The sequence below is a fragment of the Salvia splendens genome, chromosome 6 (genome assembly GCF_004379255.2).
Source record: "Salvia splendens isolate huo1 chromosome 6, SspV2, whole genome shotgun sequence".
NCBI lineage: Eukaryota > Viridiplantae > Streptophyta > Magnoliopsida > Lamiales > Lamiaceae > Salvia > Salvia splendens.
The window spans coordinates 14871714-14887262 of record NC_056037.1 but is presented as its reverse complement, the minus strand read 5'-3'; the positions used below and the strand labels follow the sequence as shown (position 1 = coordinate 14887262).

General features: G+C 46.5%; 1 protein-coding gene across 1 annotated transcript; it reads left to right on the top strand.

Moving 5' to 3' along the window:
- Positions 1–306: 306 nt before the first annotated feature.
- Positions 307–2359, top strand: LOC121808554 (CBL-interacting serine/threonine-protein kinase 6-like). Its single transcript, XM_042209107.1, has one exon. It carries the CDS (start codon positions 813–815, stop codon positions 2103–2105), a length of 1293 nt encoding a protein of 430 aa, XP_042065041.1. The 5' UTR covers positions 307–812; the 3' UTR covers positions 2106–2359.
- Positions 2360–15549: the final 13190 nt, after the last annotated feature.

The window sequence follows — 15549 nt, the reverse complement described above, 5'->3', positions numbered from 1 at the left end:
CGAATTTTGGTATGTTTACAGAAATTTAAAAGTCATTAATGTTAATGTTGCTAAGTTAAAAAAGAAAAAAAAATCAAATGAATGATAGTAACAACCGAAAATAAGCATTAAAAAAATTGTTTAAGCGTAAAATTGTTAAAAAATAGGTCCCAATATCCACTATAAGATTTATTTATTACACACTCAAACTCTACTTAAAACGTATTTCCAATTCAACCGGAACCTTTAAAGCGGGACCGATGGAGTAAAACGGAACGTATGTATCAACTTGTTCAATAACGTTAAACTTGTAATTAAACGGTTGAGCACGAAGTCCCATGTGCCACGCACGTGAGTCGTCAATAATTCACATCCCGCCAAAGGATTAGTTGCATCACTCCTACGATCTCGACACGCTTATGCTGTAGTCAGTTCCAACCATCCGATCAAAATCCCGTAATTGACGAATTGCCCTCGAATCAGTCTTTAAATTCCTAGCTCCGTCTCAGAAAGAAAGAGATTACTGAAACCGAGCTTCATTGGTGGTGAAAGAAAAAAAATACCAAGAAAAACCATTCACAATAAATTCTCCCCCTCTCCCAATTTTCCTCGCAAAATTGGTGAGAAACTCAACTCCTATCAGGGAATGCAGAGAGATGATAAGGTCGCCGGTTTCTAACCCCCAATTAGGCGGCGGAAGGGCCAAGAAACCGCTCACCAGCGGCCGTAATTGCCACCGCAAACACGTCGAAGACGGGTGAAACCGCCACCACCACTACTTACTATTTCATTTACCTGTCTAGTAGTACATAAATCGTTTAGGTAACTCTAAAATGACGGAAGAGAAATGCGGCGGCGTGCTCCACGGCAAGTACGAGCTCGGGCGCCTGCTCGGGCACGGTACGTTCGCGAAGGTGTACCACGCGCGGCACGTGCAGTCGGGGCGGAACGTGGCGATGAAGGTCGTGGGGAAGGAGAAGGTGATACAGGTCGGGATGATGGAGCAGGTGAAGCGCGAGATCTCGGTGATGAAGATGATGCACCACCCCAACATCGTCGAGCTCCACGAGGTCATGGCCTCCAAATCCAAGATCTACTTCGCCATGGAGTACGTCCGCGGCGGCGAGCTCTTCGCCAAGATCTCCCGCGGACGCCTCAAGGAGGCATCCGCGCGGGGGTACTTCCAGCAGCTCATCTCCGCCATCGACTTCTGCCACAGCCGCGGCGTCTACCACCGCGACCTCAAGCCGGAGAATCTCCTCCTCGACGAGGAAGGCGATCTGAAGGTCACCGATTTTGGCCTCAGCGCCTTCTCCGACCACCTCCGCCAGGACGGCCTGCTCCACACCACGTGCGGCACGCCTGCCTACGTCGCACCGGAGGTCATCGGGAAGAAAGGCTACGACGGCGCCAAGGCCGATATCTGGTCGTGCGGCGTCATTCTGTACGTTTTACTCGCCGGATACCTGCCGTTTCAGGAGGAAAACATCGTCGCCATGTATCGCCGGATTTACCGAGGCGATTTCAAGTGCCCGCCGTGGTTCTCGGCGGAGGCGAGAAAGCTGATCACCAAAATGCTGGATCCGAATCCTTCGACCAGGATAAGCATCGCCAAAATCATAGATTCGCCGTGGTTCAAAAAATCCTCGGTGAAAATCTACAGATCTAAAGAGGAGCAGGAATTCGCGGCGGAGGATGAGGTGAATTTGGGGAAAGGAAAAGAGGCGCAGAGTCTAAACGCTTTCCACATCATATCACTGTCGCAGGGGTTCGATCTGTCGGCGCTGTTCGAGGAGAAGAGGGCGGAGAAGGAGGAGATGAGGTTTGCGACGACGACGCCGGCGAGCAGCGTGATATCGAAGCTGGAGGAGGTGGGGAAGACGAGGAATTTCAGGGTGAAGAAGAGCGAATCGTGCGTGAGGCTGGAGGGGATGGAGAGGGGGAGGAAAGGGAAGCTGGGGATCGCGGCGGATATATTCTCGGTGGCGGCGTCGGTGGTGGTGGTGGAGGTGAAGAAGGCGAGCGGTGATACGTTGGAGTACAACCAGTTCTGTAGCAAAGAGCTGAGACCGGCGCTCAAGGATATTGTTTGGACTACCAATTTCGTTCCTGCTTCACTACTCTAATATGAAAATATGCATTGACCCATCTCAATTTGTGATTCTGAACTTTCTTCAATTCTTCCATCCATCCATCCATCCATCCAGTCTTCCTCGTCTTTCCCTTCAACTGATTTCAGAATACATTATTTTTTTATGTTATATTTTGAGGCTATGGTTACTCCTATCTCATAAACTTTATTATTACTAGTATTTCTTGGCTACATTTCAACTCACACAGTGTTTTAGCATAATACTATGAAGTACTTTATTTTTTATAATTAATACGGAATATAAATTTTGACTATTAGATCATCTCCAATGGCGGCTAGCGGACCGGCTAACCGATTCCCGACGCTGGCCGGTCCGCTCGCCGAAACATTGGAGTCGGCTAGCGCTAAATCGAAGAAAAAATCGGCCAGCGGACGTCGATTCTCGGGCGCTGGCCGATCCTCTTGTCAGTCGGCTGGCCGCCATTGCAGGCTCTCGATCGGCGAGCAATCGGCCAGCTTGATTTTTTTTATTTTTCGAAACACTATATATACGCGATTTGCACGTCATTTTCATTCGCACCACTTGTTTTAACGAGTTTTCTCTCCATCTTAATTTCTGTACAGGAGCAACAACGTGAAATGAGTAACGCGGGTGGTAGTAGTGGTGGTAGTGGTGGGGATACTGAGGAGTACGAACGGCAAATGAACGAAGAGTTGGAGGCCTATATGTCCCGCGAGATAAATCGGTTGATACAAAGGGCTTTGCAGCCGACGGTACCTCGACCTCCACTCGTTGTCCACCGACGAGCAGTGATTGATCAGGATCACGTAGCTGCACATCAGCGGCTACGTGAAGACTACTTTGCGGAGGAGCCGCGGTTTGGGGCGCCTCTTTTCAGGCGGCGTTTTAGGATGCGTAGGGCAGTGTTAATGCGTATCGTTGATGCTTTGGAGCGTCGATATTTGTATTTCCGGTTCAGGTATGATGCGGCTGGCAGACCCGGCCACACACCTATACAAAAGTGCACTGCGGCAATCAGGCAGTTGGCCTACGGAGGCGCGACGGACATGTGGGACGAGTACCTCTACATCGGTGAGACGACTGCCCTGGATTGTCTGAAGTATTTCTGTCATGGCGTCATTGAAATATTTCGTGATCAGTATCTTCGAAGCCCTACCCTGAAGAGTGCCAGGATCTGATGCAGATGCACGGAGAGAAGCATGGGTTCCTCGGGATGTTGGGCAGCATAGATTGTATGCATTGGGAGTGGAAGAACTGCCCCGCTGCCTGGAAAGGGTTCTACACGATCGGCTACAAGGGAAAGAATCCCACGATGATCCTCGAGGCCGTAGCTGATTACCGGCTATGGATTTGACATGCATATTTTGGGGTCGCCGGGTTGAACAACGACCTCAACGTCCACAACTCGTCGCCCCTTTTCAATGAGCAGTGCCAGGGCGTCTGTCCGGCCATCGGTTTTATCACCAACGGGAACCAGCATGATATGGGCTACTACTTGGCGGATGAGATATACCCTAGGTGGCCCGTCTTTGTGAAGACGATCAGATGCGCATCAGATGAGGGGAAATCCTACTTTGCGGAACGACAGGAGTCGGCGAGCAAGGACGTGGAGCGCGCATTTGGTGTGCTCCAGTCTCGATGGGCGGCAATTAGGGGTCCAACGCGTTTGTGGCATGTCGACTGCATTGCTGATATAATGTACGTCTGTATTATCCTGCACAACATGGTTGTCGAAGATGAAGGTGTACAACTGACTAGTTGGGCCAATGACGATGCTAATGAAGTCGGCCAAGCCACGGCGTGGCCGCCCCCAACGTACGAAGGGCGTAACTCACGATGAAGTCGGCCGCCACAAGGCACACGCCGACATACGCCAAGTGGATGCTCATATTCGACTCTAAAAGGATTTAATTGAAGAGTTGTGGGTGCGGAGGACTGCACGTCGTTAGATTATTTTTAATTAATGTAATTTTTTTTAATTAATGTACTTTTTTAAATTTAAATATTATTATTGAATTTTCCCGTATATATGTCGTAAATTTAATTCCGTATTTTGTATGATTGTTAATTATTTATTTTTTATAATTTTTTTTATTATGACTAACCTATTGCTTGTCCAGTTGCTTGTCCTGATGATGTGGCATGAAGAGTTTGTAGCTAGCCTATGGCTGACTTATTACCATTGAAGATGCTCTTAAACAAGTCTAATTAGATATACTCTCTTCCTCCCATTAAATATAGAATATTTAATTTTAGACACAAAATTTTATAATGGATAGAGAATAAACTAAACAAAGAATAGAATACAGATAATATTGTTTTCATTTTAATAAACCTGTCATTTTTAATAAGAAGAGAAAAAAGAAAACATTATATTTTTAATAGGACAAAGTGAATAATTATACTCCATTACGTTTAAATTGTTTATGTATATTGGTTTTCTCTTTTTTTATATTTACCAATTTAAGGTTTAAAGAAAAATACTACTCCTACTCCTTAATTTTCATTTACGGGAGCGTTCAATAATATTGTTAGCTGTTCAACTGATGCTCAAATATACTTTCCTATATTTCTGACAATAATTATCATGCGTATATTCAACAATAATGTCACGCTAGTTTTGGAATAAATTTATGAATTTACGAAGTTTGAAAATTCCTCGCCGAATTTAAAGTGGGTTGATGAGCCATAAGAGCTCCACAGTGTTGCGGATGTCCCGACGGACATCCCCGCGGACATCCCAAAAACACCTCATGTCACATCATAAGGACTTCCCACTGCAAAGTGACGGACATCCCCAAGGACATCTCGACGGACTTTCCACAATAATAAAAATTCACAAATTCACCAAATTAAAAAATTTACGGAATTAAAATTTCGTCACGATTACGGAATAAAAATTCCATTAAATAAAAAAAAGAAAGGTACATTTCAACAAAAAAAACTAAAAAAAATATACTTCAATAAATACAAATTCCATCAACGACCACCCCTCCGCTGTCATACTTCTTCAATTATATCGTTCTGGAGTCGAATATGAGCTTGTTTTTGGCGCATGTCGGCAAATGCACGGACTCGCTCGACCTCGTCACGGGGCATCACCATACGTACATTGCCGGTGGCCACGCCGTGGCTTGGACCCGCAGTATCAGCATTAGCATTGGCCCAATCCGTCAGTGCTGGACCTTCATCTTCGACAATCATGTTATGCATGATAATACATGCGTACATCATATCTGCGATGCTGTCAGCATACCACAGCCGTGATGGACCCTTCACTGCCGCCCATCGAGCCTAGAGCACACCAAATGCCCACTCCACATCCTTGCGCGTTGCCTCCTGTCGACCCGTAAAATATACCTTATTTTCTTCTGTTGGGCATCTGATCGTCTTCACAAAGACGGGCCACATAGAGTATATCCCATCAGCCAAATAATAGCACATGTTGTGCTGGTTGCCGTTGGCGACGATATTGACGGTTGGACCGACGCCTATGCACTGGTCGTTGAGAAGGGGCGACGACTGGAGGACGTTGATGTCGTTGTTCGACTCGGCTACTCCAAAATAGGCATGTCAAATCCACAGCCAGTAGTCAGCTACCGCTTCAAGGATCATCGTGGGATTCTTGCCCTTGAAACCCGTAGTGTACACCCCTTTCCAGGCAGCGGGGCAGTTCTTCTACTCTCAATGCATACAATCTATGCTGCCTAGCATCCCTGGAAACCCGTGCTGAGTCCTGTGCATATCCAGCAGAGCCTGACAATCTTCGAGGGTAGGCTTCCAAAGATACCTCTCCCCGAATATCTCCCTAACGCCCTGACAAAAATGCTTTAGGCAATCGCGGGCAGTCGTCTCGCCGATGTGGAGGTACTCATCGAACATGTCAGCCGCGCCTCCGTATGCCAGCTGCCTGATTGCGGCAGTGCACTTTTGAATCGGAGTGTGGCTGGGTTTACCAGCCGCATCCTCCCGCGCCTTGAAATACCCGTATCGACGCTCTAAAGCGCCCACGATACGCAGAAAGAGCGGACGATGCATCCTCAAACGTCGCCGAAACATGTTCTCCCCAAATCGTGGCTCCGGAGCGAAGTAATCCTCGTACAACCGAAGGTGTGCAGCGAGGTGGTCCCGGGGTACTATAGATCGACGATGGATGGGTCGAGGTACCGCCGGCGCCAAGGCTGCCTGTATCACCCTCTCTGCTGCCTCCCGCACACGTGCATGAATTCGCCTCATTATGTCATCATACCCCCCACCACTACCACCCGCACCGCTACCGCCCGCACCAAAGCCACTACCACTACCACTACCAACCATTCTGGATATATAAAAGAAACGTAGAGAGAGAGAGAGATACTCGTTAATACAAGTGGTGTGAATGAAATGAAGTTCAACGAACCGTATTTATAGAATTTTTTTAAAAAAAATAAAATAATCGGGACGTCCGTGGGGTCAACGCAATGACGGACGTCCGCAAGGACGTCACGACGGACGTCCCGGGAACGCCGCAGAACTCCGGTGTCCACAGCGGACGTCCGTATCCGCGTCACCGCTGCGCAATGGCGGACGTCCCTCGCGGAACTCCGGCACGCCGGCCGAACGTCCGCCGGGACTGGCGCCATTGTGGATGCTCTAAAAGGTAGGATGATGGCATTATTGAGCAATTATAATTGCATATGAAATCATAATAAAGTGAAGATAGAAATGATGATAGGATTTGTCTCTAATCTAATTGGGTATCACCGCATCATGTGGTGTGATCGCCGTCTCATCTAATTATGGAACTATATATTTTTCTTACATGTTTAATGGAACTAAAATATGATTCACATTTTATTCATAATTAGTGCTAAATTATTATACTAGTAAGAGTGTAATGTTTCACAATCTTACAAGACTCTAACGATTATGTTATCATTGAAGTGGAAGAGCTGAATTTTTCCAAAGTGAAATAGAGAGAGTAAATGGAATGACGTATATATAGAAACAAAATTACCAATTCATATACTCCATTAAAATCTACTCATTATCACCCCACCCCCTTTAAATTGAAAATAAGCTCTTTTGAGTTTTGAGTAGGGATGTCAATCGGGCTAACCTGTTCGGGTTCGGGCCAATCCGTTCGGGTTGTCGGGCCATTCGGGTACGGGCTATTCGGGTTATGACTTTTTCGGGTTATAAAAGTTCGACCCTAACCCTAACCCTTTGGGTTTCGGGCTAACCCACCGGGTTATTCGGGCCAATGCGTATTTTTAATTCTTTTAATATTTTCAAAAAATAATACGTATTTTAAATTTTCTTTAATTATATACATATTTTTAATTAATCATTCAACAATTAAATACATATTTTAATTTTCTTTAATATTTTTAAAAAAGATTAAGTTATTTAAATTTAAATAACTTATTCATTACATAATTATTTACAAAATATCTATTAATAGTATGTTTATGTTTATGTATTTAAAACATAAATCAACACTTTGTTTCAAAATTCAAACATAAATCAATTCGTAGAAAATTAAATAAAATTTTCATAACGTGAGAGGTGCATCGTAGATGTAACAAAAATATTTTGAATTGTTGAAGAGTGAATTATCAAGATGCTAGCTAATTGGAGTAACTCTAAGTTTTCTTGAATTATGATTGGTCGAATTTAATTTATTCCAGCTGTAAATAAGTCAAATAATAATTTATCTATGTTTTTAGAATCATCAAAGTACGCATAATTCATTGACGAAGCGGCGTCAAAACACTTTGCACTATTATATTGGAAATATACTAAAAGAATGCTTTTATATACGAGTATTTATGAATCCATGAACCATATGGTGATTTTTTTCGTGATCTTATATAGTCTGTTGACGTATTTGGATTTTGCATGGTTTTAGAGGGTTTTCTTGGATGATTTTGATTATATTTCTATATTTTGGTATGTTTACATGTTTGTTGAGAAATGATAGAAAATTGATTAGAAAATGTACACAAAATATGTGGATGTGCAGCAGCCTTGTTTGAGTCAATGTTTCTCGCGATTTTGAAGTCTGATAAACCTCTAATACATATCATTCTCTTCGTCTTCGAAAGAGCTTCGCGTGGATATATTGCACGCCTCAATCGGAGCTTTGTAGAGAAAGTTATGTGATGGATCCGCGAGTTTCTGATGTTAGTAAATGCTGGTAGAGAATAAAGACTACGACACAATGAATTTACGTGGTTCGATTTACTGAAGTAAATCTACGTCCACGGGAAGAAGGGAGGGCAAGATTGTATTGCTTGATCTGGGATTACAGCTTACAACACAGACTTGCTATATGATATTTTATCTCTAGAGAGCTTAACCCATTTCTATCTGATCTAAGTTCTATTTATATATTGAACTAAGATCGTGGCTTGCATCACCACCCTAAGTCGTGGATGTCGTGTAGGTCATGGCCTAAGATCGTGGATGTAGCGTAGGTCATGGCCTACGATCGTGGCCTGAGTTGACACCACGTGGCAGTGGGTGTGTTGGAAGTTGTGGAAATCCTGTATGGGTCCACTAACTCCTTGTTCGGTCGAATACTGAGACCGAACTGCTTTGGTTGCCGATCTGAGAGTAGAGCTTGATGCCGACCTGAGAGCAGAGCTTGATTGGTTGGCTTTTACCGAGCTGTAGGCTGAGGCCGAACTCTTTGGTAATGCCGAACTCATACTCTTCCTTGGGCTTTGGGCTGATGGGCCGTCGTTGCTGTTGGGCTTGTTTAGTACGCACCCCATCACTACCCCCCCCCGAAGGGCGAAGTGAATCACTTCGGCGAAGTGAGTCACTTCGGCATTCTGGATAAAGGCAAGGGGGAGGCTGATGTCAGGGGACGTGCCTTGCACGTGACTGCATTAAATGCGACAGTAAAATCCGGCCGTTGAATCCTGAAAAGGTGGGATTCGAAACGGTGCGACGATTTTGAAATCTTCGCCGAATCTGGTAAATACCTCCTTTCTTCATCATTGAAGCACTTTTGCGACTGCTTCTTCTGCACTCTCTCTTTTTTGCGAAAATTCTCTCTCCGCTTTCAAGAATTTCTTCAGACTTTCTTCACCTTCAAAAAGTAAGAAAAATGTCTTCTTCTTCTTCTTCTTCGGAGTCGGGTAGCGGTAGGAGAGGCGGTAAGGGGTCTTCTGGCCGGAAAGAGTCCGGGGAGAAGACCGTAGAGTATTTCCATAGTATTTTGAGTAAGGATACTGTGATATCCCTACCCGAAAAATATCTTCTTCCCGGGGGGAAGGCGGTGGTTCCCGACGATGATCATAGGGCTAACGACCCGCCGGAGGGTTATGCCACCGTTTACGAAGCCTGCTTAGAATGCGGGCTTCGTTTCCCTCTTCCCCCACCTTTTGTAGAGCTTCTTGATTTTTTTCGACTCCCTTTAGGTCAGGTGACTCCGAATTCTTGGAGGCACTTGTCGGCTTTTGCTGCCGAACTCCGTAGGCTAGATAAGGATCTGTCTCTGCGGGCAATCCTTAATTTTTTCCAGTTTAAAAGGAAGGGATCTTGGTTTTACTTGATCCCCTTACAGCCTTTTAGGGCCTTGTGCAAAACCAAGTGGCCGAAATGGCAAAACCGTTTCTTTTTTTATAATAGGACTTCGGCTCCGGGCTTTCCTTGGAGAGGGCCGAAGTCTGTGATTCCCCATCCTCGGTTAGAACCGTTGGCCGAGCTCGAGGGCGAGCTCAATAAGATTCCTATGATTAGGAAACAGTACTCGGAAACTGAGCTCGTCAAGGGCGACCTCGTGTTCAATATCTCGTCTTCGGACGAAGAAACTGAGGGTGAGGATTTCTTTTTTATGCTTTACTGCTTTAGCGGCGAAAACTAACCTTGCTTTCTTGCTTTTTGGCAGTGTACATGCTGAATAAGATGAGCCGCAGATCCTCCGAGCTTAAGGAGCCGGAGAAAGAGAAGGCTGCCAGCTCGGCGCCTGATGCCGAGAAGAATCCGAAGAGGCAAAAGACCTCTTCGGATCCAAAGAAGCCGGAGTCGACTTCGGCAAGTAGGAAGGGGAAGACCCAGAAACCCCCGAGAGCGCCAGAGAAAGACGTGGTCTTGGCGCCTCCTTCGGAACATATCTGTGAGCCCTTTTTATGGCCCACGGACTTCGCCGAGGTGAATTCTCTTCTTGATTTTCTGGCCTTGATTTTTTCCTGTATTTTTTGTGGCCCCTTTGTTGACTTTTTGCTTTTTCCATTTTCAGAGGAACGATATGCTCTCCAAGCTCGTCGCCGTTGAACTCTCCAAAGCGTCCAACGACTATGCTGAGATGCAGAGGAAGTTGGCGGCTGCTTGTCACCGGGCCGAGCAGGCTGAGGCTAACTTTGAGAAGGCCAGAGCTGCTAGGATTTCGGCCCAGGATGAAGCTCAGTTTGCCAAACACCAGCTCGTCATCCAGCGAGAGCAGACGAAACGGAGGGATGCTGCTGCCGTGGTTGCCCAAGGGGAGGTTCTCCGTGCTTTCGCGGAGAAACTCTTTCTGAGCAACCAATTTTCGGCCTTTGTCGGTGATCTGCTGAAACTGATGACCGATAAAGCCGAGCAGGGTCCCGAAGTCATCCTGCCGCTGTACGGCCGAGAGATAGCAGCTCGGCTTCAGAGTCTGCCGGTGCTTGAGGAGCTTGCTTCGTCCTCGGTCCTGCTTTCTGCAGACCAAGTTCGTAGTTGCCGAGCTGACCGCGATGAGAACATGGAGGCTATCTTTGCCTCCATAGGGTCAGTTTCACCCGCTCCAATTTTCCATGGAGAGGGTGAGACCGAGCAGCATGAGCGGCAGACCGGCGATGAGCAGGCCGAGCAGGAGGCGCAGCAGATCGGCTACGGTGGCGCCGAGCAGGCTGGGGAGAGCAGGGAGGTCGAGGCTGAAGCTGAAGCAGACAAGGAGAAGGAAGCTGAACCTCACCGAGAAGGCGGAGACGAAGCTAGCGGAGTATGATTTCATCTTCCTTCTCTTAGTTTAGTTTCTTCCTTCTTGTAAAACGGCTTTGAAGCCCTTGTGTAGAAAATTTTTTTTCTTATGAATGAAAAAATTCTTCTTTCTGCTCTTGTGTCTTCGTATAGCCTTTCGTACTCTCTTACTCCTGTTGTGGTTTACTACCTGCTCGGTAAGCTGAAATGCCGAACTGACGGAGCTGCTTTGTATTCTTAACTCTCAAGGAGCTGGAGGTACTTCACTGGAAGCGGCTGTACTCTTCGGCTTTAGACGAAGCTGAGAAAAGAGCTATAGCTGACCAGATGAAGAATGACGAACTCTTGGCTCGTTCAATGAAGCTGGAGGCCGATAATAAGGACTTAGAGTCCGAAAAGAAGGATCTGGAGGCCGAGCTGAACACTGCCGTCGCTGAGAGGACTGCGTATGAGGATTTCATCTGCAGGCGTGGGGGAATGACCATCTCTGAAGTTCAGGAACGAGTTGACGAACTGTGGGAGGAATATCATGTACTCCGGAGGAACAATGCGCTGGAGAGCTCGGCTTGCCAACAAGTCGTGAAATCATTGCGGCGCTGGGCTTCTCGGTACGACATCATTCTTTCCCGGCGTCCCTCAATCGAGAGATTCCTTAGGCATTTCCCGTCAACAGATGGTCACACTCCAGCTCAAACCCCTGATTCACTTGCTCAAAACCTTACTCCAAGTCAGCAACGAACTCAGGAACAGCCGGAAACGTCAAGACAAGGACGGACTGAAGTTCGTAGAGGAGCTGTGATTATGAGTGAGCAAGATCAACAAATGCTTCGTGAAGAGACTCTTCGCCGCCGAGGTGCTAGAGCTTCCCGGGCTCAGGGAAGAGGTGGTAGGTCGATTAGAGCATCTCGTCGACCTGCTTATTCTTCAGCTGCCGAGAACGCCCGAACTCGGCTTCACGAGGATTTTGTGAATAGGTGGCTCAACTTTAGCAACCCCGGACAGTAGAATAGTCCTTTGTAATAGCGTAACGCCATTTTGTAGGGTAGCGGAGTTGTATGCCGAACAAGATTTGAAAAATGAAATTTTGTTTTCGCTTCTAACACTGTGTATTTACAGCTTAGCGAAAAAATTTCATCGTACTTGTCCTCGGTCTTATGAAGTAAACTTCTTTGACCGGACTTGGTCCTTGGTCTTATGAAGTAAACTTCTTTGACCGGACTTGGTCCTTGGTCTGATGAAATAAACATCTTTGACCGGACTCGTCTTTGGTCTGATGAAATAAACATCTTTGACCGGACTCGTCTTTGGTCTGATGAAATAAACATCTTTGACCGGACTCGTCTTTGGTCTGATGAAATAAACATCTTTGACCGGACTCGTCTTTGGTCTGATGAAATAAACATCTTTAACCGGACTCGTCTTTGGTCTGATGAAATAAACATCTTTGACCGGACTAAGCTTGTGTCCTAATTTGGCGAGTTTTATCGCTTGGATCGGACTTTCCCATGTCCTAATTCAGGCAAGTTTTATCGCGTGAATCGGACTTTTGTTGCAGTTCGTTTCAGACGAAGTGCTTGATTCTTAAGCTGAATTGTGGTCTTGTATCCTCTTTAGAAGTTTGGACTTCACAATCGTTAGCTTATTGCAGTTCGTTTCAGACGAACTGCTTGTTTAAGCTGAATTGTGGTCTTGTATCCTCTTTAGAAGCTTTGACTTCACAATCGTTGGCTTATTGCAGTTCGTTTCAGACGAACTGCTTGTTTAAGCTGAATTGTGGTCTTGTATCCTCTTTAGAAGCTTTGACTCACAATCGTTGGCTTGTATATGTTCTAAGAAGGGGATCAGCCTTCGAAGAACAAGATACCTCAGTAACATTTGTAAGAGACGACACGCACAGAGACAGACAAAACACACAGACAAAACGCACAGAGACAAACAAAGACCAAGCAAACCAAAGAAAGCACATTGACCGAACAGGACTCAAGACTGACTGACCGGACTGTCTCTTACAAATGGAACTTCTTGAGGTTGGAAATGTGCCATGTTCGGGGTACCTGTTCTCCTGACATGTGAGCCAATTTGTAAGACCCTTTGCCGAGGACTTCTGACACCCGATACGGACCTTCCCATGTGGGTTCGAGCTTGCCCAGCTTTTCTGCTCGGCTTACTTCGTTGTTTCTCAAGACGAGATCTCCCACTTGAAATTGCAGCTTCTTCACCCTTTGGTTGTAATACCGGGCTACTTGCTCCTTGTACTTGGCTGCTTTTATGCATGCCAATTCTCTTCTTTCTTCGGCAAGATCTAGCTCGGCTCTCAGTCCGTCGTCATTCATTTCTGCTGGAGAAATTGAGTTCGGGGACTGGGTATGCCGATCTCAACCGGAATCACGGCTTCAGTCCGTTTGCTTGTGGGTGGGAGACCGAGCTTTTAAACCTCTGCTCTATGACTTCAGAGACGATTTAGTCTTCCCGGCAGGGAGAGCGTCAATAGTTAGGATTACTCCATCATATTGCGGCTCGTTATCGTCTTCGGGATCCTGTTGCCTTTTCGGATCCTGAGGAGCGCAGTTCGCACCTCCCTGCTTTTTGTTCTTTTTCGGCTGCTTGCTTTGGTATTTTTTTAACGTCCCTGCTTTCACAAGGGCATCAATACCTGCAGCCAAATGTCGGCACTCCTCGGTATCGTGACCGTAGTCTTGATGGAAGGAGCAAAATTGATCCTGAGGTCGGCGCGCGGCCGATTTCGTCATCCGCCTTGGCTTTTCGAACATACCGGAATGCAGTTCGAAAATTTCCGCTCTTGACTTGTTCAATGGTACGAACTGAGCGGGCGGCTTCTCAGGATTGAGACGTGGCCCCAATCGGTCTTGCACCGGAGTCCTTTGAATCCTTTCAAAAGGAGTTCGGCGAGGATGTCCCTGATCGCCAAAAGGAGTTCGGCGAGGATGTCCCTGATCGCTATGATCGGGCTTCCTCCTGTCTCCTCGGGATGAGCTGTCTAAAGACCGTTTGCGACGGTCTGCCTCATCGGCACGAGAGAACTGGTCCGCAATGTCCCACATCTCTTGAGCTGTTTGCGGACTGCATTCCACGAGCTTTCTGTAGAGAGCTCCGGGCAGGATTCCATTTTGGAATGCCGAAATGACAAGTAGATCGTTGAGATCATCTACTTGTAGGCATTCCTTGTGGAATCTCGTCATGAAGTCGCTGATCTTTTCGTCGCAACCTTGACGTATAGAAAGCAGCTGAGCCGAAGTGATCCGGGCTTCCGCTTTCTGAAAGAACCTCCTGTGGAAAGCATCCATTAGATCTCGGTAAGATCTAATGCTGCCTTGGGGGAGGCTATCGAACCACTTTCTCGCGTTCCCGATAAGCAGCTCGGGGAACAGCTTGCACATATGGACCTCATTGAGACCCTGGTTCGCCATATTATACTGATAGCGTCCCAGGAAGTCATGAGGATCCACCAACCCGTCATAAGTCATCGACGGAGTTCGGTAGTTCTGTGGAAGGGGAGTTCGGGTGATATCGTCCGAGAACGGAGTCTTCAATGCTCCGTACATGGCGAACCCGACATCTCTTCGGTATGGAGGAGATGGAGATCTCCTGTGATTCCGGTACCGAGGAGGAACAGGAACATGTCGGGGTTGAGGATTCTTCTTCCTGGAAGACACGGCACTACTGCGGTAGTGACTTTCATGTCTGGATGAGGAGGGAGAATCCACCGTTTTCGTCTTCGGCTCTTGGCTCTTTTGCAGGAAGGCTAAGAACTCATCCTGCTTCTCAGCCAAGAACAGCTTGACAGCCTCATTCAAATCAGGCTGCTGGGAAGACTCGGTGTGTGGACCTTTTGAGCGGCTTGTTCCTTCATCGTGAAAACTGGAAGTAGACGTCTCCCGAGGCTGTTTTCCGGACCTGCGGGCTGGACTAGCTTTCTCATGGCTTTCACGAACGGTATTACGGGTAGTATGTGATCTGGTATGCATTTTTTTGGGGTGGAAAAAGGGTCAAAAATTCGCTTTATCACAAATTTGGTTCTCTGTTTCCCACAGACGGCGCCAGTGATGGATCCGCGAGTTTCTGATGTTAGTAAATGCTGGTAGAGAATAAAGACTACGACACAATGAATTTACGTGGTTCGATTTACTGAAGTAAATCTACGTCCACGGGAAGAAGGGAGGGCAAGATTGTATTGCTTGATCTGGGATTACAGCTTACAACACAGACTTGCTATATGATATTTTATCTCTAGAGAGCTTAACCCATTTCTATCTGATCTAAGTTCTATTTATATATTGAACTAAGATCGTGGCTTGCATCACCACCCTAAGTCGTGGATGTCGTGTAGGTCATGGCCTAAGATCGTGGATGTAGCGTAGGTCATGGCCTACGATCGTGGCCTGAGTTGACACCACGTGGCAGTGGGTGTGTTGGAAGTTGTGGAAATCCTGTATGGGTCCACTAACTCCTTGTTCGGTCGAATACTGAGACCGAACTGCTTTGGTTGCCGATCTGAGAGTAG

Coding starts and splice junctions, on each gene's coding strand:
- LOC121808554 (XM_042209107.1), top strand. CDS start 813: ATGACGGAAGAGAAATGCGGCGGCGTGCTCCACGGCAAGTACGAGCTC.